At 27.0% G+C, this 24,564-nt stretch overlaps 1 protein-coding gene across 2 annotated transcripts; it reads right to left on the bottom strand.

Moving 5' to 3' along the window:
* Positions 1 to 1,812: 1,812 nt before the first annotated feature.
* LOC129960729 (leucine-rich repeat-containing protein 49-like) lies at positions 1,813 to 16,016 on the bottom strand. Of its 2 annotated transcripts, none has more exons than XM_056074327.1 (10): positions 15,936 to 16,016; positions 15,173 to 15,316; positions 13,325 to 13,408; positions 12,831 to 13,024; positions 11,897 to 12,013; positions 9,434 to 9,677; positions 8,735 to 8,917; positions 7,058 to 7,167; positions 6,187 to 6,307; positions 1,813 to 2,319 (listed from the first exon to the last, which is right to left on the bottom strand). In XM_056074327.1, exons 2-10 carry the CDS (start codon positions 15,230 to 15,232, stop codon positions 2,095 to 2,097), a joined length of 1,338 nt encoding a protein of 445 aa, XP_055930302.1. In that variant the 5' UTR covers positions 15,233 to 15,316; positions 15,936 to 16,016; the 3' UTR covers positions 1,813 to 2,094. The 2 variants fall into 2 exon arrangements, with proteins under 2 accessions (XP_055930302.1, XP_055930301.1); XM_056074326.1 differs by lacking the exon at positions 15,936 to 16,016 and adding an exon at positions 15,474 to 15,871.
* Between the last annotated feature and the right edge of the window lie 8,548 nt (positions 16,017 to 24,564).

The following is a 24,564-nucleotide window of genomic DNA, read 5'->3' as shown; positions in this document are numbered from 1 at the left end:
TAACACATTTATATCTCTGAATGTTTTTTTCTTTCATTTTCATATGATATTATTAATGAAAAGACACCTTGTAACTTGGAGTTTCATTTGTAAAATTGTTGAAATAAAGAAAGATAGGTAATAATCAGTTTAATTATAGAAAAATCTTAATGTTGTTAGCTTGAAAAATTAAGACCTCTAAAGGAAAATATTTTTTCCCCTTTCCAAAATGAAAGTTTTTCGAAATACAAATTCCGAATAGAGTTTAGTTTCGAACTACAACTTGGGGAGTGAATTGGTCAGTCAGTAAGTAAAGATAACCAGATGGATAAAAATCCATTTTCCCTACTGTGTTAATTGGACCCCTGAGGCTGGGAAGGAAAGGGAGTGAAAAATGTTGTTTGTTTTTCGAACTCTCACTCGTGTGAAGCTGATATTTTTTAAAATAATCTTTTGTCGAATAGTGATAAATTTTAGAGAACCATACTCAAAATAATCAGGCGCTCAGAGGGTTAAATTAAGATAATTAAATATTTCTTTGCTAATTTAAATTATTCCAAGCAACGATATTGCATGATCAACGACAGGCAGTGATAGAAAATGAACTAATTGATAAATCACTCATATAAATTCATAAAATGTGCCGCATTGATACTGAAAACGAATTTTCGTATTATTATTTAAATCTTATAACAAAATAGAATAATAGCTAAAATATGTAAAAATAATTATGAACTTATAATCAAATTTGACAATTGAAAAATAGTTTAAGATGTGTTAATCATCTATAAATGTATAAACTGCTAAAAAATTTTCAAAATCATTTTTGTATTATTCATTAAAGGATAATAACACAATTATAGTTATGATTACGATTTTGATAAAGTAAATAAATTCTTATTGAAAATAAAATTACTTCTTCTTTGTAAAAGTTCGAATACTAACAATAAATTTGTTTTAATTAAAAAGTATTTAAAAAAATTCTGATTAGTATTATCTTTTTTTAAGTTGACACTTAGTATTTTTCAGTTCTTCAAACTAAAAAAAAATAGTAAGTTGTTTTAAAACTAAGAAACCACATGAAGATGTATGGATATGCTACAAAATTCACGCAAGTCGCATTTATTTACTAGTTGCTTAAAAAGATTTTTCCATAAGTTTGACGCATGTTAAAAAGTAACACCAAAAACAGCTTAATTTGAAAACAAAAATACTTTGTACTTTTCAGAACATAGGAGTCTTTAGACAGAAGCTAAGAGGAAGAATTCTGTTAGAAAATAAAGGACATGAAAAGATATTACCAAAGAAGATGCTATTACAGCAGACTGCTGCTAGATGCTTAATTGAGATACTATTGATAAAAAAAAGAGATAAAAATGTACTAGAAGAAGTAAAAAAGAGAGAAGAAAAACTGTCTGCAGGCAGTGAATACAGGTCAATAACTGAAAAGATTTAAGATTTAATAAATACAAAAACTTAAATATTAATTTTTCATTGAAATAAAATTGTCATTTTTTTTAATTACTGTTACAGTATTTACAAAAAAATCGAATTTAAATTTGCTGGAAAAGTGTAAATGGTGGATAAAAAATGACGTCATTTACTTTTCAAGCATACCATGAAATTAAGACCAACTAAATAAAACCCAGGAAGAATATATATATTTTTTAAATTTCAAGCATGTGTTATTACTAGTAATTATAAGTTAAGAATTTAAAGCCCAATTTTCTCTCAATACAATAAAATCACACACACACACAATATGAAAGTTTTTTAATTTACAAATGCTTCATAACTCCTAACATAAGAAAAACACATTCTTATTTTCTAATTTATACAAGGAAGCTGAAATAAAATGGTCTTTTCTTCTCAATTGTTACAAGTATTAAACCTGAAAAGACATTCATTCAGAAAACTGAGATAGATAAGCTTTATATAGAACAAAATTCATATTTAACAAGATTTAAAGTGATACCCGAAATAGCAGTGTTTATCTAGATAGAACTTCGATTGTCTAAAAACAATTGAAATTGAAATTTCTTTTATATGAAAAGGTAAACAAATTGAATCAGATGATAAGGAAAACATTGTTTTAGCAAAAAGATTAATTAAAACTTAATCAAGATTTTCTTCTAGAGATTTGCCCTTTTTAAGCAAGCTTTGCATGGACAGTTTCATATGGCGATTAAGATCAGTATAATCTTCTAAAGCATCATTGACTATTCCTAAAAACATGGACGGCCAAATCCTGTCGAAAAGAAATCGTTTCTTCATGATTTCTTGAACATATCCGATGTTTTTCTCGATGATTTTTCTTGATTTGGGTCCAGGTAGAGAGAACTGAAATTAATAAAAATTCAATTGACATATACTATAGCATAAAAAAAATAAATCAATGAACAACATTTGAAATAAAATATAATATAAACTGAAAGAAAAACTCCTTAATTCAAGTTTGTATATTTGTCTTTGAAATTCATTTTAGAACAAAAAGTTTGATTATTAACTTGAAATAACTAATTGTAGTTGGGAAATGCAGTGAACAACTTTATCAAAATAAAAATAATAAATTCTATGAATAACATACCATCTATATCCAAGTTCTATATAGCAGTAGAAAAGAAAAGAAAAAATAAATCTTATATACATGTTATATTGTGTTTAAGTTTTCAGCAAGTAGCCCTGGTCTAACTTTAGGCAAGAACAAATGAAATATTACAAAGAAAATAAAATCATTCTTTTTTTTTATAGATGATCTTTGAGATCTTAGTATGAAATAATATTTTATTATTAAATCACTTTGCAATGAGCTGATGACAAAAACATAATGATTTCATGCATTTAAAATTACACAAAAGATTTTAAAATTTGTAAAAATAAAAAAACCTTCATTGCAATAGAAAATTTGTAATCAGCAATCCTTGAAGAACGATACAATAAAAATTTAAGGTGACTGACTATATGTTCAAAATTGCATTTTTCAACCATATTGAGTAAATAATGTTATACAGTAGACTCCCGATTATCCGCGCCTGCCGCACAAAGTTTTTTTTTTGCTTCCAAGCAAACAGAAAATGCTTCCAAAGCAAGAAGCAAACACAAATGTCTGATTTCTTCAAAAACGTGTAGTTTTACAGTTATTCTTTTGTAATTACATAATTCATTACAGTATTAAAACAGTACATATGTATTAATTTTTCTGTGTATCCTTGACGCCTTTCGTAAGTACAAAGCACTTTCATGTTTTCATTAACAAAATGCATTTTAGGTTAGTTTTGAGTGATATACTAAAATATTAAACGTTAGTTAAACATTTCCTGCTGTTTATTTTACGTTTTATTGTGCATAAAACGATTTTTCAAAGTTGGAATGATTGTTTTCTCTTTTGCTATACCCGTTTTTAGCTTTTTTCGAATTATCTGCGATTTTTGTTATCCGCGGCGGCCGCACCACTCAATTCCGCGGATAATCGGGAGTGTACTGTATATTCAAAAATTAAAATATTTTCAATCAAGCATTTTGTGTTCAAAACCGTTTTTCTTTTCATATTATGCCATCTAGAAGGTGATTAAAAAATATAGGTAATAACGAATTGGTGCTTACTGCTAAGTTGACTGGATGTTTGAGTCTACAGCTGGAAATTGCAGTTTTTAGCTTATTTTTTACCATTTTTTAAAATTTTAATTCAGAAATAATATTTTTTAATGTTATTAATACACAGCCATAACTTTTTGAATGTATTTTTTTTTTAAATTTCTGGACATTAATTGTCAACATCTTTACTTTTTTGAGCATTTGTTTACTTTGTATTTTTTATTTCATGTAAATTTGTGTAAAAATTAAAAAAAAAAAATCAACAAAGAAACTGGGAGGGAAAGGCTAAGTAAAAAATTTTCATAAACAAATCACAAAACTATGATGAGATTGCAATTTGTAGCAATCCTGATAACCTTAAAAGTATACAAGCTGGAATCATTGCAACTTTTTGTAACTGCTTTTCAAACTCTAAACATTTTATGCATGAATAATGTTTAGCTACAGCCAACAGCTGGTGCAAATATCAATAGACAAAGTACAGGGAAAAGCATTTATTGAAAAAGACTCTGGACATATTCAAAATATTATAACACCAGTATACAAGAAAGAGTTATCAAAAATTGCTAAAGCATCCTTTATATACAATGATGGAAAATTCCAAGTGTTTAATCATATTATCATCCTGTTATAGAGCTATAGTAAGGATATTGGGCTGGACCACACAATTTTGAACTTCGGTCAGATCACAGGGGCGTCACCTGAACTGACACCTAATTTTCCAAACTGCCCCACAACACCAATGGGAGGGGATTTTGCTAAACGGTTTTAGTTTGCATTTACAATGAAATCAGGTTTAGAACTTGGAACTCTCCAGCCCTGATGCCGAAAATCTGATCACCAGCTCACCACAGAATACCAGAAGTAGTTTGAATGTTTTAATGGTTTTTACTCTGAAATCTAGCTCTGAAACAACTTTTCTTTTAGCTTTTTTTTCAGTTTAATGAAGGTGGAGCTGGTATAATAAGTGTTCAAATAAGTTGCTAGTGAACATTAGCAGTTATGTGCAAGCAAGTCTAGAGTATTTTGATTATGAATATATCAGCACTTCAAAACGACACTTTTTATCACCTAAAAAAACCCATAGAAATAAAATACAAGTTCAGTTACAGAAAAATGTTGGATATATGAAGAAAAAGAAGATTTAATTTATAAATGGGGAAGATTTTAGATTATTTTTTAAAGGGGAAATACTTCATAATAGTAACTATAAACGTGTTTTTCTCAAAATAATCTTTTTTGAAATTAATTATCAACCATTAACATGATATCAACAAAACTAATTAAAACTTGTTAATGAAATTTTCAAAGAATATTTCCTGTATTATTTTTAATGAATTAAACTAAAAGTTTTGATGTATGCTGCATACTTTATTTATAGCTTTTTTATTAAAAAAAAAGTGGAAAATTTAGAAAAATGTCTATATTGTAACATATAAATATTTATAATATTTTTGCATTTTAGTCCATCTTTTAAATTTTAGTTCATTTTGAAGAAAATTGTGTTATATATTAAGAAATTTAAGATTATCCTATTAAAATTTTATACAGACTGTTATCCATTTTAGTCAAATTGTATTCAAATTTGTCAATTAAAAAAGAGTTTGTACAGAATTTTTTAAAAAGATTTTTATTATTTTTATATACAATTTAATTAAAAACATCAAACAAAACAAAATTAAAAAAAAAATGGCTTCGAATATAGGCAGTCACCTTAATGCAGACTTTATCAACTTTTGAATTAGAAGATAAAAGGGAAGAGAAATGAATTTTACAGAAGATTAATATAAAACTTTTGTAACCTAATTATGTCTATATTTTATAAAAAAAAAATAATAATCTTACAACAATTTTGTATGTAGACTTCTTAACAAAATAACTAATGCAGTCATATTTCTGAGCATAGAACTTCCATATATTAAAAATTTCTAATATATGTAAATATGAAATAGAAAAACAGTTTCTGATTATCAATAAACAGTGTCTTTATATACCTATTGTAAACAAATTTCATGATTAATTTCAGTTACGAGAAAGAAATGCAAATTTCAATTTAAAAAAATGCTTTCATTGATTCAGGTTGCAATAAGGAACAACATGAATTATCCTACAAGCCTGGAAGGCATCGACTTGCATTGAGTTGTATATTAACTTGTATTCTACAGATCTCTTTCCTAAATTGAAGCAAGGTTTTTACATTAAATTCAGATTTGCTTTAGATTATTTAAAAGTGAGGTTGGCTCATAATCTTGGAATTAAAATTATCAAGCATGACAAATAACAGAAAAAGGATTAAAAAATAAATAAACAAGCAGAAAAAAGTATGAAATTGACAAATACTAATATCAGCAATTTTGAAAATCATTGTTTTTCACACACTATAAAAAATTTGATATTAATTAAAGCCAAATTAATTGTGCAGTTTTTAAGAAAAAAAATACTCTAAAATTTATAATAAGTAATTATTGAAAATTTTATATATCAAAAGTATTTTCAAGGAATTTTTAAGTTTCATATATATAGAAGTCTAATTGTATAAAAAAGAATCAACATTTTGGTAAAATATAGGAAATAAAAATTAATTAAAGCTTAATACATTAGAATAATATATACCTCAAAATCTGGGTTATAAGTAAATGCTGATTTCATCACTTCATTTGCCAACTGATATTTGGATTTCCTCTCTAAACTGTTCGAAGAAGACTCCTTTTCTTTCAAAAACATTTGTTTTACTCTATTTAAGTAAAAAACACAATCTTAAGGAATTTTAGACAGAATTAAAACTTCAGACATTCAACCTTAAAAAATATCAGTTTATATTATAATTTTAATTTAAAAAAAATCACTATGAGCATTTTTGCATAGAATTTCAATTTTGTTAAGAATTAATTGTCAAGTACACATTTAAGTGAAATTTAATCATGGAAAAATGATCCAAAATATATCAAACTCACGAGAAGGTCATTCTCTTATATTAAAAAGATGGCAAGATATTACACGTACCTTTAATTACAATATTTTGTTTTATAATATATAAAAATATACAGTTAATTTATACAAATATTACTTTTCTTTAACACAATATAAAGGGGGAAAAATCAGTATTTTTTAATTTTGTAGAATTTTATGCCTATATTCTATATATGTAGCATATTATCTACATTTCTCAGAAACAAAAATTCTATAAGTTTCAATAAAAGGGTTTTTGTTAAACTTCTTTTTATAGATAATGTTAGAAAATATGTTTTATATCTTCTATACATTAAACAAGAAATATTGACATACACATAAATTAAATCATAGTAGAACATTCAAAATCTGTTTATATGGATGACTAGCAAAAGGAAATAAACCATAGAAAAGAGATTTCAATAAAATATGACAAAAGTTCTATAAATGTTAGAGGATCCACTTTGAAAGATATTTTTTTTATATTTTATCAAATCTCAACCCCATACCTAGAAAAGAATTACACAAAACTTACCTTGGACTATTTAATAAAGAAGATAATCTATACTTTGGCAGAAATAAAGATGCAGCAAAGCCAAGACCACCAAATATATCTTCCGATTGGTTTCTTTCCAATTCAGTCACCTAAAAAATAATAATAAAAAATTATATTAATCTGTAATTAAGGAAATTATGAAACGCTGAAGGAAAATATTTCATTTTCTAAGCATATAAAATAATAAAATCTTGAGTACAATATATAAGAAACAAATTATTTTCAGAATCTGAACTTCTGAAATTTAAATCATTTTCACGGTACTTTTTTCCATCAGTAGACCGCTAAGTTTTTAATAAATTTATTACTATTTGTATGAATAAAAAGGTCAACTATATATTTTTTAATTAATTATAACAGATATTTTGTATTAAGTTTGAAATACTGCTCCTTTTAACACAAAGCTATTTTTTTTTATTTTTTATCTTTTACCAAATTAGAATTTTTTCTCACAATAAATAAACCTGTTTCTATAGTTTAAGCATTGAACAGATTTACCAAAATAATAATAAAAAAGTAACTGTCAAGAAGTAAAGATGGAAAATAATGAATTACAAAAAGTCCAGGTAAATGTTTCCTATTTCATATAATGCAATAGGAAAACATTCTTGAATTGCACTGTTATTAGAAGTGCAGATGAAATCAGCTTAAGAAATAAACATTCTAGAATGCACCATTATTAAGTTGAAAATTATTAGCAAGAAAAATTATACCATACAGAATTTTAGAGGGAAAAGTATTTAATTGACTTCTTGGGATTAACAAGATATTAAAGTTTGTGAACTGTGGCATTGGGATTTTGAAATCTGATCATTAAAATTAAGTTTAAAATCTATTCACAATTAAGATCAGAATCTGTTCACTAAATATTAAAATCAGTTCAATGAAGTTCGCTGTAAAGGCTGAATGATATTTTTCACCAGTAAAGGAATCTATTATTTTATTTTTAAAATTAGAACCTAAATTTAATTCAAGTTCCTTATACTTTGTTTTGCAGGAGAACATGGGAAATAATTATTCACGTGAAATATTAAAGATTCAACATATGCAAAATTAATAATAATGTTTACTTAGATTCTCCCTCTCCAAATACCCATATGGAATTTTATAACATTTGAAATTCAAAACTGAATTCTAAATTAAGAATAAATTTCATTCTTTCAATTTGTTCCAAATTAAAACATATATCAGAAATTCAAATATTTACAGTTGTTACTAATATCACCAGTATTTAAATTTGCAATTATTTTCAAAACTGTGAATCTTTATTTACAAAATTATATGATCTCATTGAATATAATTTAGAACTGGAAATTTACAAAATACTGAAAAAAAAAAAAAAAAAAAAGCATTAATTATATAAAAAGCAACACATACCTCCATGTTTTACATTTTTCTTAACAAGCAATGAAACAAATGGATACATAGAACTTTAATATGCATTCAGTGTGTGTTATTAGCAATATCTTTATAAAGCAATAGCCTTTTCAACGATAAGTTTTTCAGATTTTCTTGTTTATTCAATAAAGGATAGGATTAAGATAGTGTTTCAAAATAGCAACTGAGTTTAGGAATTATAAATATGAAATTTTGTATATAATAGTGACAGGTTAGTTAAAGTAATGGATAAATAAATAAGCAGACAGTATTACTTGCCATTGATCCATTTATTTGTTCAATGGTAGGGCTAAGCCTGTAAACTGCGTACAATCTCCACTCGGGTATTAGTAATATAGGATTACCTTCAGTCTCAATTGCTAACTTTTTGAGTCCTGGGATTTGTCCTAAAGCGTTCAGCTGTGCTAGAGATTCCAAACAAGCACATTCAAATGATGCTGCCTACATAAATATTTAAATGATAAGAACATTAATATTTTATTCATATATTAACATCATGCATATTTTGAATGAACTAAATTTTAACAAATATTCATTTTATTATTGTTATATCACAACAATAACATTGTATTGCAAAATTATAGTTACAAAATACATTTTTGTTTAAAATACATCTAAGTACTTATTTTCCTGCAACAATTTTAAAATTAACTTGTTGCAGGAAATTAACTTAATATTTCATGAAATAATTGCATTTTTTAAAAAAATCACATTTAATTTTCAGTTAAAATGTTTTATACTCTGCAATATGTGGGCGATTATTTTTGAGTTTGCTTTCTGCAATACTTGTAATAATAAAGCTAATAAGGTGTATAATAATCATTGGCAACATAAATAATAAATACAATTCATGAGTTGTTTTTGAAACAGAGTTATTAAGGAAGAATATCAAAAAATTAGTAATTTCTAAAAATATTTCAGTAAAACAAATTTTAGAATTATTAAAATAATACATACTTCAATATTTGGGAATTGAGTTTTAAATTTTCCAAGCAGATGAGCAATATCATCAAAAACCACAAAGTGGAATGACACTATCTGTATAAGAGAAACAGTTTGGGGGGCCCAGGCATGACTTATAGTAGCTGCAACAGCTCCAAGGCCATACAGATGCAAATTCTCACATTCAACTTCTGCCAAGTATGTCAGCTTGGAATCTACAGTTTCAAGATCCAAGGATAAACAGGGTCGTATTCTTTTACTGAAAATAAATAAACTATAGCTTAACACAACTACGCTAAATTATGCTAAATTTTAATTTAAATACATTTGTAAAATATCAATGACACAAGGAATAAACTGTACTCAAATAATATTAGATTTATTAATTATTGGATAACACACTGGCTGAAAAATGTTAAGGTACAATCAGTCTAATGTTTAATTTAAGAATGTACGAAATAAAAACAAGGAATCTGGAGGAAATGTGCATTAACCAGTTCCGAAAAAAGAAATGAAAAACAGACATGGAATAATCTTAGTACCAACTAATCTAACAATTTTAGAAGGAAATTTAAAGCAGTCACTTGCCTACCACAGTAGTACCAAAGATGCACTATCAGAATCAAGTCTGAGGATCAAACTAGCCATTCCATTTGCTCCATACTGTGACTCTCAAGATAGTCCTCAAAAAGCCTACCATTAAGAGTGGCATGAGCGGATATATGAATCAAGGATTTCATCTTGATATCTAACATTGTTCAAAGTTCTTCCGTGGAACAACAAATGCATTCAAGAGACACCCCCAACCAAACCTTACAACCACCATCTCTGTAACTGAGGCTTTCAACAATGTTGAATTAGTTGTATCTGGTGTACTGTTGCCATTCAGATCATTTGACAACCTGAATTATTCTATCATATGAATTTGCACTCATCTGTGAAGAATACAGAAGCCTGTTGCTGACTGGTCCAGGAGGCATATTCTCTTGACCAATGTAAACGGGCAAATCTACGTTCTGGTTTCAAGGGACAGCAGTGCATCTTGCAAACAGACCTATATTATGAAGGTGTCTTTGCACTGTAGTAATGGAGATACTTGTCCCTGATGATACAAAATGATCTGTCATGAGCCAAGGCACAGTAGCATTTCTCTTCATTTGGGCCAAAAGGGCTAAATAATAACTCCTTGCAGATATTGTAACTTGTGGTTTGTCTGAAACATGTCTTCTAGACAGAGAATCTTCAAAATGAAACGGACACCATTATCACTTGGCCATACCATGAAACACAAAGACATCTTGCAGCATCAGCATGTGACAACCTCATTTCCATCCATCGAACTGACCATCACTTTAATAAATTGGGCAAGCGACTTCTCTTAAATATTGGTAGATTCTCCTGGATATTGTCAACAAAACTGTCTTTAATTATTGAAATCCATAACATGCAAACTTACACATGAAATTTACAATGGTTAGATTTTTACACATTTTCTCACACTTCTATATAAGTATACAATTCTTTAAAATAAAAACAGTAGCTGTAATTTTTGCATAAATTTTATTAAAGTTTGTTATTATTATGCATATAAACTGTGATTTAATGTCACTACTGTTCTTTTTTTAATGATGAGGTTAAACATATATGGAATACCTTAACTTTTTTTTTTGGAAGGAGGCAGTATATTATAAAACACTGGATTAATAGGACATTAAAATACTAATGTAGGTATGTAAAAATATCAAGCCTGATAAATGAAATCTTGCATTAGAATTTCCTTTAAATAAAACTAGAAAGATAAAAAATTTCAAAAATTAATAAAAAATAATTTAATTGTTATTTTGACAATTCCTTCATAGTTATTTAGTAAAACAATCCTAAAACGAATGTATGGCAATCAATTCCGGGGAGAAAAAAACAACAACCCTAAAATGATTTGTGAAAACTTTTTTTTAATGCAAAAATATCAGTTTCTCTTTCCTAACAATTCAAACTGAAAGAAAATTTTCTTATATGCTTTCAAAACTACAGAGTATCAAATAAATATATTAAATTTCTTTTATTTAACATTAACTATGAAGTTAATTAAAGCATTAATTACATAATTTGTTTTTGCATTAAAAGGTTCATAATTAAAAACATTAAGATTATTTCATTTAAGTAATTACAGTCATTAAGTTATTGATCAAATAAAGAATGGTACTCTTGGAAAATATTTCAGAATATTTCTATTTCAGTGTACAGATAATTAATCAATGAAGATAAGCCAAGACATATTATTCATAAAAGAAATTATCTGTTAAAAAACAAGCAAAAATGATAAAAATGAAACTACAATAAATTACAGAAATTTTTAAATATATATTTTGCATAACCAGCATATGCTAATTTATAAATATAATTTTATTTTGCATTTGGGTAGTATTAAGATATTTATTTCACATGAATTAGTTGAATAGTAGAAAAAATCATTCATACTTTTTCATATCTTGGCTTCGTTTCTGAGACCTTGATTTTGGTATGTTTGATTTTGGACTTGAAATAATTCTAGTTTTTCCACTATCACACTCACTGCAGTCAATACCTTGACCTCCACTGATAAAATAAATAAATATTTTCTAAAAGCTGAAAGGTGGTGAGTGACAGGCTTTTATAGAATTGTTGATATGAGAATAATAAAACAAAAAAAAATTTCAAAACATGACTGCTGTGGTACATGCAAAAGATTATTTTGTTAAAATACATTAAAATAAAATTTAGAATAAAATTAAAAATTGAATTTTTTAAAGATAAACATTTTAAATTACACACTGAACAAATAAATGAAATCATTACCAAAATGCATCAAAAATTAACTCTAAAACTGTTCAACAATTAAAACTTAATTGTTATAATTGATTGAATGAACTTAAAGAATGCACAAGCAGAAATTTATTTACAAATATTTATAGTTGATAAAAGCAAACACAACCTTGTCTTCATGAGACTACTATAGCTCGAACTGATAGAGCAAAAGGAAAATGTAAAATTATATGCCACAAATCAAATAGATACTCAACCAGATTCAGTAATTTTATCTTTGCTCAAACACTGATGATTTTATGTCATACAAACTCAACAAAAACAGAATAGTAGCCGACTGATTGGCAATCACAAAAAAACTTTTAAACATTCTCAGAAGATCTCAAATTTTCTAAAAGAGAAATGAAATGTCGCAGTAAAAAGTATATTGTTAACTCTGTCACCATATTTAAATTCAAAAACCTTGTTAGTAGCTAAAACATAATAGAAGCATGTTCAATGCAACATAGTATACTGTAATAAATGCTTTTACACACATATAACATTTCCTCTAACAAACAAAACAGAATGCAACTTCACATTCATTTCAATTTATAAAGACAATACTTACCAACATGAACAAAACATATCATCTTCTTCCTCGCTACATGAACGGCTATATCTTGAGGCAAGTAAGTGCAAAGGAACTGCAGAAGCAATATATGAAACTGAAGAAGATGTTTCTTGGGGTGTCTGAGAAGACGGTTCTTTGCAAGAAGTTTCCCATAACTGTCGAGCTGTGGCTATAGCTTTCACTTTGGACTCCTAAAATTCAAATTTGTAAAAGTAGGTTATGGTGGGAAGATTTTATGTGAAAATTGTTTTAAGTTTGTGTTACCACTTAAGTTGATACAAAATATATTATTAAATACAGTAAGGGAAATTTATTATTAATGCTTTTAAAAAAATTCAGCACAGAAATGACAAGACAACCTGGTAGATTGGAATCGACTGAGAGTTAGCTATCCTTATTTTCTTTAAATATTATACATGATATTTTAAAATTTATATGTTTTTATAATTTTTAAATAAAGCAGAAAGAAGAATTTTAAAATCAAACTTTACTTTGATTTTTCCCAATCGAATGCCTTCCTGTCTCTTTTGCTCTTCCTTCCTCATTAAGGAATGTGCTGTGTGTAGCTCTTCATCCTTTAAATAACAACAACAACAAAAAAAAAATTGATAACTTTTTCTTACTTAAATAATCATACTGACCTTTTAAAAGAAAAGATTTGTTTAATTATCAATTTAACTTTTATTTTATTCAAAGTTAGATTTATTTTCAACTACAGCCTTTATAATGATAAATAAATAAAATGAACATAAATGACTAAATAAATACATTCAGAAGTTTAATCAAGTCAAATTTATTTTTAGTAAAACTTACAAACATAAAACAAATAGTCTGTTTGTTTTATGCTAATAGAAAGTGCTTTAGGAAAATCGTATTGCTTTAGAATATAACTAATTGGTTTAATCATAAAACTATGCTTTATATACCATAATATTAGGATTAAATAAAAAGAAATGATAAATCCGCAACAGATTACAGGTAATAAATTTATGAGGGGATAGTCATGGTGCAGAATAAATGAACAAAATCAATAAGTGCTTCATGTTAAATGTGCAATATAGTGCAAATTAATACATTAATCTTAAATAAATTATTAATCAAAGCAGAAAAATCAATTATAAAACACGTACTGCAGAATTATCATGTATTTTAGGCTATCATTATTTAGAAAGGTCAATATTTTAATTATTCCAAAAAAATAACTTTTCAAGTTATCTGAAATATGAAATAAAGAACTGTCATGATTTCAGAAGTTTTAAATTTCATTAAAATCCACTTCATCAAACGGTATCAAAAAGATAAGCAAATATGGATAATATATAAAGTCATTATATTAATAATAAATTTATAACATATTTAAAATTGTTACTTGTATCGACCATTATTTTCATTACAATAACCTGCAACAGAAATTTCAATATCTATTGCTAATTACAAAAATGAAATCTCACAATTAACCAATGTAAAATCAAAATGATTATGAAGAAAAAGATTTTTATTTTTATAAAGGAAATAAAATGAAAAGGGAATTACAAAAAACACAGAAGCAAACATTTTATGATTTATAAGGCTTTTGAATCTTCATTATTTCATATAAAAATTATAAAAACTAAATAATTTATTGACTTGTGCCATCAAAAAAAAATTATTTAAAAACTTTTTAGCTGGTGTGGAAAAATTCTAAAATTCAATATATATCTGTTAATAGGAAAAAATTTAGAATTTGACTTATCAATAGTCATTATAATCTTTCCACTCATGATAATTCTGCATGAGGTTAAAATAGCAAAATATTAGTAAGTGAGGATGTTATATCAAAGTTTGTCTTGAGTCCAGCACTTCCAATTGGGGTATATTATACATGTCGATAATTTGGAAATGCAGTTAAAGGATAGCCTTCTAAAGTTAAATCACAAAGTAACGGAATGTTGCTCACACATTTCATATCTTCAAACCTAATAGCAGTTTATACACAAGGCATATTATTTCTTTTTTACAAAGTAACAGTATAAACCTTCTTTATTATACAAAGCACAAATTTTCATCAACGAAGATCACACAGATTTAATTTAAATAGAATATAAAATATTTGTAATTAATTTTTGACCTTTTCCATTATAAAAGGTTTGATAAATTTAAAAAAAAAAAAAAAAAAAAAAAAACAATTTTAAACCTTTCAATCGAATTTTGAGAAAGAAAGAGCCTTTGTAACCAAGGTAAAATATTGACCTTTGTAAAATGTCACGAAATCACTCTTTAATTTAACTATAATCAAAGTTTAATTTTTTATAAAAAAGAATAAATAATAATGAATTATTATTTAAAAATTGATCACTCACTACTTCTGTAATGAAGTTCTTGGATAAATTTAATTCTCCCAATGATTTTAATCCACTCATTCTAACTATATGTGTTATTTGATTTGATGACAAATTCAACACTCTCAGCTCGCAGAGATGATTAATATTAGAAATTTCTTTAATCTAGAAAGAGAAGAATGTAATATAAACAAAGAAATTTTTGCTATCCAGAAATAAATGAAATGAAATATAACAAGACATTAAAAATATATGCAGAGTTAAATCTGATTTTAAACTATATCATTTATGTATATCAGAATAAAAATAAAGTACTAATTACAGGTAGTTATTTATTTCATATAAAGTTTCATAAATAGTGCCTCAGGACATAATATTACTTTCATTTAGTAAAATTCTTAATAGAGTGAAACAGCTGCATAAAAGTTGCTTATTATGCCTGAAAATGTATGCTCTACACTAGCAATAATAAAGGAGCTTTTATAGTTGTGGCTTGATATGAAATATGATACTAGAGTCAAACTTGTTATAATCGGAAAAACAATTTTTGGACAAGCATTTATGTAGTTCTGAGGTACAAATAATAATTAGCTACAAAGTGAATTCCGAGAAACAAAACTATTTATTTTTAAAGCAATTCAGCCTTTAATCAATATTAAGTGTATATTAGGGTAAAACGAAAATGGTCTTGAAACTTATTTTTTAGATTTTAGTTTGGTAATAGTGCGGAAAAGTTGCCTTATAGGTTCAAAAACAATATTTAAAAATTTGGTTGTAATCTTACATTATCTTGAGATGCCGCAAAGAGCTTGAAAAGCGAGCGCCTTTACGTCACTGCCATACGTGTTGCCATCGCTTGGGACCTAAATCTATCCCACACGGGCCGTCCAGCATTACAGATGCATAATCGACGAATTTTTGAATAACAAATAATTTTGCTATTGTTATTTTTAAATATTTGCTCCAAATATCTGTTATTTCAATCATATTGTTAATTAACAATTATTACTTAATATTAAATATAAAATTTATTAATTGTAATTAATACTTAATTTACTGATTTAAGTAACGTGTGATTGAATTAATTTATCTATTTCAGCTTACTTCTTAAATTTGATTTTTTTCAAAATTATTTATTTAATTTCTTTGTTGGAGTAAACCATTTTCTGAAAAATTTGAATTAAATATAAATGTTATTTCTTTAAATTGTTTAATTTAGTTCTATATCCTACAAATAGATGGCGCCAGCAGTAAATGGAGTATATGCAAAATCAAGTCACAAGCAATTAAAAATGATTTGTATGGCATAATGTATCATCAAATGCGAATATCGGAAAGTCAAGATCACTCTCATGAAGTGGAGCGGCGACTTCACACTTTCCAGTGAAGTCACCGCTCCGATAAATTTCAGTGATATACAATTCAATGATACGATGATTCCAATAACCGGTCCGTTCACTTTTCAATCCATTCACAGATTCTCCTTTTCTGTTTTGTTCGGGAGCTTCCATTGGACAGATCGTATCGATTGTTACTTTCCAGTGAAGTCACCGCTACGCTAAATTTCAGTGATATCGTATCGATTGTTACTTTCTTCGTGATCCAGAACCTGTAATCGAAATATCGCCAGGAAGATCGTAGCAAGGATTTGAATCCCACCCCTTTTTGAAAAGTATTGATCACTGGTATTTGTGACTTTATGATATTGGTTACGTAATAACCGCTCGTAAAATATTCGTCATCCCTATCCAGCATACCAGATGTCTCCGGCTGAGTTGAAGTTGAGAACAATGAGGAAAGAAAAAAAGAAAGCGCAAAAAAAGAAAAAAAGATTAAAAAAAAAACCCTCGCAAATTTATAATGATGAATGCTTAAACTAAGCACAATTTTTTCATTTATTAGCAGCAGTTGATGTTAAGATCGGGCCTTCGTGAAGTCCTTAACATGATATCGATCGTTGGGGTTAAGTCCAAAATATCTTGGGAACAACTTTAGACCTGTACCAAATTGAGTACGCTGCATAGCCACTGTATCGCCGAGATTATATTTACAGGCAGGTTTACGGCTTTCATTGTATTGCTGTTTATTTTCCTGCTGTAATTTCGAATGTTTCTCTTCGCTTCGACGCTTAGTTTTTCTCTGTCATGAATAATGTGTTCATAGTGTAATATCCTCTTCAAGTAGCGTTTTCATCTCGATACCCTCTTTTTTTTTCATCTGAATAGCAGCCAGCGATTTTAATCCGCTAATAACTTCATCAGAAGTATCTGCTAGTTTCCTTAAATTAACAAAATCAGGATTTATTATACAATGGGTTGTTCTAGGAATGTTCTTACAAGTGGAGTAACTATTTGATTTTTATGATCGTACCGGGACAATAATTTACTCCATGCCTCAACATATGTTGTTTCTGAAATCGGAATATGCTTAATGATATTAGCTGGCTCGTCATTTAAAAGTCCTATCAAATACTGAAATTTCTGAATATTGGCCAACGAATGATTATTATGCACTGTTGCAATATACAAATCTTTAAAATTGAGCCAATCGGTATATTTACCATTGAAACTAGGAATGTTTAAACTTGGCAGTTAGGTTGACATGGTCTAACCGATCTCTAGAAAGTGTCAATTTCTCTCTCGTTGAGTTTGATCTTTATAATTTCATAATGTCCAAAATATCTTGGGCGCAACTTTAGACCGCTACCAAATTGAGTACGTTGTATCGCCGAGCTTATATTTACTGCTTTTATTGTATTGATATTTATTTTCCTGCTGTAATTTCATGATGTTTCGCTTGGCTTCGACGCTTAGTTTTTCTCTGTCATGAATAATGTGTTCATAGTGTAATATCCTCTTCAAGTAGAGTTTTCATCTCGATACCCTCTTTTTTTTTCATCTGAATAGCAATTAAAAGTTGAAGAGGTGTAAATTTTGTACTACGTGTTGTAGTGCTGTTTAAAACTCGTTGTAACCGTGGTACATATTCCCTAGTAGCCCCACAATATTATAGAGATGCATAATCCACGATTTTTTGAATAACAAATAATTTTGCTATTGTTATTTTTAAATATGCGTTCACTTTTCAATCAGTTCACAGATTTCTCCTTTTCTGTTATGTTCGAGACCATTGGACATATCGTATCGATTGTTACTTTCCAGCGAAGTCACAGCTCCGGTAAATTTCAGTGATATTGTATCGATTGTTACTTTCTATCGTGATCAAAAACCTGTAATCGAAATATCACCAGTAAGATCGTATCAAGGATTTGAATCACACCCTTCTTTAAAAAGTATTGATCACTTGTATTTGTGACTTTTTGATATTGGTTACGTAATAACCGCTCGTAAAATATTCGTCATCCCTACAATATTGTATAATATTTCGGAAATATTGAACAGTATTGTGAATACCGAATAGCGTATCTACAATATTATACAAAAATAATATTAAAGATGACCTAAAATATTTGTAAGTACTTTAAACCTAAGATTTCAGTTCTAATGTATTAGTTTTTGCTTAATAATTCAGTATATTTGAGACTTTGAAGAAATTCACTGGCACAATTTTCATTAAAAAGCCGACAATTGTGTAATTTTGTACAGTATTGTGTAAACTATATTTTAAACACAATATTTAGCATGTTAAAGTATATTGCAAAAACTATATTATGAATTCTACGTAAAATAACATCGATCAACGTTGTGATGACAGTATGTTTAATTTTGTATTTAATGTTATGATACAGAATATTACTTTTATCTTAATATGTTTTCAAATGACTAGGCAATTTGATTTTAAAAAATATCCTGTTTTATTAATAAAAAGGATTTATATTGCCATGTATATTGAAAATAAAATTAATTAATGTTAATTTTAAATAAACTAATTAGGTATATTTGTTTATAAAATATTGAAAAACTGTGAATTTCCTTATTTGAACATGCCAATTTTTTTTGTCTCGTCTGGCCAATGCGTGTTATAATATACAATAGTGTAATTGAATTCTATTTTGACCTGAAACAAATACACAAAAGCAATTTCGTTGCTTTAAGCTGTTATGCTGAATTCCAAAACAAGAAATTTAAAATTGCGTATTTTCACAATTTGTCACGAATGGTTTTTGTCCTTTTCCCTCCCTATAAAAGGAAAAAGACAAAAATTGTGAGGTTTCATCAGAAAATTTTAAATTTTTGACTTTCAACATGCACAAAAAATAATTTAAGTACCCAGAAATAAAATAAAATATAGGAGATACAGGTTTTGAAAATTAATGTGCGTTCGAAAAACAAATTATTTATTTGCATTAAGCATTACTTACAAATTCTGCAAAATTTTTTTTAACATGTAGCATGGTTTTAACTCATTTATATCTCTGAATGTTTTTTTCTTTCATTTTTATATGATATCATTAATGAAAAGGCAACTTGTAACTTGGGGTTTCTTTTGTAAAATTGTTGAAATAAAGAAAAATAGGTAATAATCAGTTTAATTATAGAAAAATCTTAATGTTGTTAGCTTGAAAAATTAAGACATCTAAAGGAAAATATTTTTTCCCTTTCTAAAATGTGAAAGTTTTTCGAAAAACAAATTCCGATTAGAGTTTAGTTTCGAACTACATTCTGGTTATGTTAGAAAAAAGTTGGGGAGTTAATTGGTCAGACAGTAAGTTAAGATAACCAGATGGATAAAAATCCATTTTCCCCACTGTGTTAATTGGACCCCTGCGGCTGGGAAGGAAAGGGAGTGAAAAATGCTGTTTGTTTTTCGAACTCTCACTCGCGTGAATCTGATTTTTTATTAAATAATCTTTTGTCGAATAGTGATAAACTTTAGAGAACCATACTCAAAATAATTAGGTGGTCGGAGGGTAAAATTAAGATAATTAAGTATTTCTTTGCTAATTTAATTTTAAAAAATCATTTAATTTTAAATAATTATTAGTAGTAATCATTTTGAATATTACATAGTATTATGTAATAAATTTTGCCTCCAATTTTAGACAGTTATAATTAATATACGGGAAAACATTTCTTAAAATACTTCAAAATTATCGTGAATAAAATTAAAGTTGAAGATAACTTTATAATTAATAGTAACAAAAAAGTTTTGGATTTTCTAAAAGATAACAATATTAATAAACTTAATACTTATGATTTTAAAAATTTATACACCAATCTGCCTCGTGAAAAATTTATAAATGTCTGTACTTTTATATATGACGAATATTTAAATGAAGATGTTATTACAAAAAATAACTGGCTAGCTGTAACTGTAATATTACCGAAAATTACGTTTTTAATGGAATTGTTTTTTATAAACAAGTAAAGGGCATACCAATGGGAACAGCTTTCTCAAGTGCTTTAGCCAATATTTTCCTACATTACGATGAGAAAAAAAATAATTAAACAAAATGTAATAAATGGTTGGAGATATATTGATGACTTACTTTTGGTAAACTTAGATAATACTAATATTGTTACTAATTGTTATCCACAAGATTTAATTCTAACTGAAACAAATAAAAATCAACTTGAAGCTACCTATCTGGATTTTAAAATCGAAATTTCTAATGCTAAAACATTAATTGGTATCTACGATAAAAGGAATGAATTCAACTTTAAAATGATTAAACTCAGTAATTATCATTCTAATATACACTCCAAAATTTTCAAAATTTTAATTTTCTCACAATTTAACAGGATTAAAAGAGTTTGTAATAACAAAATTTCCCATATTGAAGCAACAAATAATCTCATTAAAAACTTTACTACTAATGAATTTCCAAGAAACTACTACAATATAGAAATTTTAATAAAAGAAGGGCTGTTTCACAACACAATAGAAAATAGACCATAGTAACTAACTCAATAGAAGGCGCTGAGACCCTCCAATTATTTATTACTTTGAATGATGTTGCATTTCTAACAAGGGGAGGTCACGGAGTTGAAATCTGAGATCAGGATGAGATTTAGTATAATGATAGAATACATTTAGAATGTTCATTCATGAAAATATTAAAATGCAATGGCCAGCCAATTTCGAGAAAATGATCCTCAAACTTTTGATAAATCTTAGATATTATACTGATAACTTGACTCCCGTTCCGATGATCTCGATGGCATGGCTGTCTAGGTAACCGTCTCGTATAAGGAAGGACAGCGTTCGAACCTGGCTAGGAATTTTTTTCTTTTTAATAACAAAATTTACAAATACTCTTAATTAATACGTTTTTAATTTTTTTCATCCTAAATAAATATTTATTATTGAAATACATAATAATAAAATTAAAATTTTAAAAGAAAAAATTATAAATACAGATGCATTTTTTAAGCAAAATAAAATTATTTAAATTTAATTAACTATTTACAGATAGTTTTAATTAATATGCTACTTATTTTTATGCAAGGAAAAATGCTTATTCTTTTAATACTTAAATTATAATTTAATGTTTAAAGGAAAAATAATTAAAAACATAACATTATTGTCTAAAGGTAATTTAACTTGTTTGCATCATTTTCAAATAATTAATTTTCAAATTCTAGGATTTTAATATTAATAAATTATCAATTCTAACTCAACGAAGCTGTATTTATATCAAAAATTGAAGGGAGCAGCTGATGTTTGTTAAATATGTAAGCAAAGTTCCCCAGTTGCAGTAATCAAAAGAAATAGTAGAGAGCAGGTGTTAATTTATTGAATGCGTAGGTAGATGGTTCATAACGTATTAAGCGTATATAAAATTCTTATTTAATCGAACATGATCAAGAAATAAATTCTTGCGAAGATAGTGTAAAAATTCAATCAATTGTACACCATCAATTGTCATCACCAATTTTTAATAAGATGATAAGGTATGCATGGTACGCTGCCCAACTTTCTGATGAAAGAAAGATTTTGTAAATGCAAATGAAGTTGTTTTTCCATAGATCTCTTAAAGAAACCTTGCTCTTGTGGACAATCATCATTTATCAGTTTGCAAGATGCCGAAATATATTTTGTTTCCAATGTTTTTGCTATAATTACCGTTCTGGTTCTTGTATATAATCGAAAGTAAATGTATATAGGATAATTTTTTAGAAATATTGAATAAATGTTTTTACGATATGAGTATTTATAATTAATAATTTTCACCACTTATATTATATTTATTACTATTTTTTAAAAATATTAAATTACAATTTAAGTATTAAAATAATAAACATTTATACTTGCATAAAAATAAGTAGCGTATTAATTAAAACTATCTGTAAATAGTTAATTAAATTTAAATAATTTTATTTTGCTTAAAAAATGCATCTGTATTTAAAATTTTTTCTTTTAAAATTTTAATTTTATTATTATGTATTTTGATAATAAATATTTATTTTGGATGAAAAAAAAATTAAAAACATATTAATTAAAAGTATTTGTAAATTTTGAATTGAATAAGAGTTATTCAAAAAGAAAAAAAAAATCCTAGCCCTGTTCGAATCCCGACCTTCTGTATACGAGACGGTTACCTAGACAACAAAGCCATCGGGATCATCGAAACGGGAGTCAAGTTATCAGTATATAAGCTTTACCAAAAGTTTGAGGACTATTTTCTCGAAATTGGCTGTCCATTGCGTTTTAATCTTTTCATGTATGAACATTCTAAATGTATACTATCATTATACTAAATCTTATCCCGATCTCAGATTTCAACCCCCTACCTTTTTCTTGTAAGCAGGAACAGAATAAGACGCGGGAAACAAGAAAGAACACGATGGGGCACTTTTTTTGTAGATGTTTTACCTGTTACTGGTTTGAACTTTCCTTTTTGTTTTTATAATTAATTGTGAGTGTTCTTTTATAGTTTATAATATATTATTGTAATTTTCGCTTAAATTGGAGGTTGTATTTTATTGTTTTATTTCTGTAAAAAATGGTGTATCTCATAGGCCTCAATTTCAGGGGATTTTCGTGTCACGAGGGCTCAGTATTGTTGGACTAAAAAGTCAAATTCCTCACAGAAAAAATCCCTTGTTTTGAAACCCTGCCTGAGGGTGACCCTTGAGAAAGTCTTCAGGCCGGAATCTTATTTTACTTTTGATTCTATTTTTATTCCTTTTTATTTTTATTAATTTGGTTATGTTCATCTGTGTTTTAGTAGAAGCAGCATTAGAGCTCTCTAAATACAATTATGCTTTATTAGTTTGATTCAGAAATATTTTTAGTTTTTTTAGATTGCTTCTGTTTCTGAAATAGTTTTTAATTGGAATTTTCATAATGCTTTTATTTTTTATTACATATATATAAATGTTAGATTGATGTTTAAAAACCTCATCAATTTAAAAAAACCAAGTTAATTTTATAAGTCCCTGCCGTATTTGAAAAGTGTTTTTGAAAAAGTGTAATACTATTCCTCTTTTTATGATCAAACCCATTCTATTCAAATTTATTAATTCTACAACACATGAACTATATTGGTCATGTTAGGATAATTTTCGAGCAGAATTGCGAGATAAAATGCGGCAGGGTCTATAATCGATATCTAAACAAAACAAAACAAAAAAAAATTTCTTAAATTATCATTTCTTAGCCATCCGTAATACACATAATTTTTGTTTAAGTTGCTTTCTCGTAGCTACACTTCATGGATGCTGCCTGAATATGTTCTATTTATGATCATATTGCATAGGTTAGCAATCTTATTCTCTGGTATAAGCTTATGAAAAAATTTATAAGCCACAATTTCTTAAATTATTTTAAAATAGGAATAATATGTCAGTAATTAGAACTACTTTTCAAAAGTTGCAAAAAAAAAAAAAAAAAAAAAAAAAAAAAAAAAAAAGGAAATTTAATCTTTTGAATTATATTTGACATAACAGTAAATATTAAAATTTCTATATAAAATGTATGCAAATTTTAAAACAATCGTAGTTAAAGCGGCATTTTTAAAGTTAACTCATCTATCTAAATATCGTTGCCAAGTTTTTTGATTAACCATAATTGTAATTTTTTTAGGCAGGCTTTTACTGGCAATTGAGTTTCAGTTTTTTTGTTTATGAGTTGTTTGTAAAATTTGTAAATTTAATATTAATTATTTCACCCTGACAAAAATTTCTTTTTCCGCATTTTTAATCTAGAAAGATTCCAGTTAAAAATTCCGCATAGTTAATCTACAAAGAAAAGATTCCAGTTAGGTGTTGAAAAGCGCAAAAAACAAACAGAGAAGGAAAAAAGTACAGAAAAGCAATATAATTTCTTAGCAGCTTTTAGCGTACAAATAAATACAAATATAAGAGAAAATTCAATACTTAGCACTGAGGATGAATAAACTTCGCATGCAAATATTGAAGTAGGAACTTTTTGTGAAGTCAGAAATGAAGATGAATTTGTGATGGAAAAGAGGACTCCGAAGTATGAAGGATGTGTTATAAAAAATTAGG

The sequence above is a fragment of the Argiope bruennichi genome, chromosome X2, assembly GCF_947563725.1.
Source record: "Argiope bruennichi chromosome X2, qqArgBrue1.1, whole genome shotgun sequence".
Taxonomy (NCBI): Eukaryota; Metazoa; Arthropoda; class Arachnida; order Araneae; family Araneidae; genus Argiope; species Argiope bruennichi.
This window is presented reverse-complemented; position numbering and strand designations above follow the sequence as displayed.

Bases quoted from the DNA above. Each gene is read 5' to 3' on its own strand.
- LOC129960729 (XM_056074327.1), bottom strand. From the start codon at position 15,232: ATGAGTGGATTAAAATCATTGGGAGAATTAAATTTATCCAAGAACTTC. The intron at 8,918-9,433 runs GTATGTATTATT...ATATTTATGTAG, and splicing joins CTCAATTCCCAAATATTGAA to GCAGCATCATTTGAATGTGC. The intron at 6,308-7,057 runs GTAAGTTTTGTG...TTACTTAAATAG, and splicing joins TCTTTATTAAATAGTCCAAG to AGTAAAACAAATGTTTTTGA.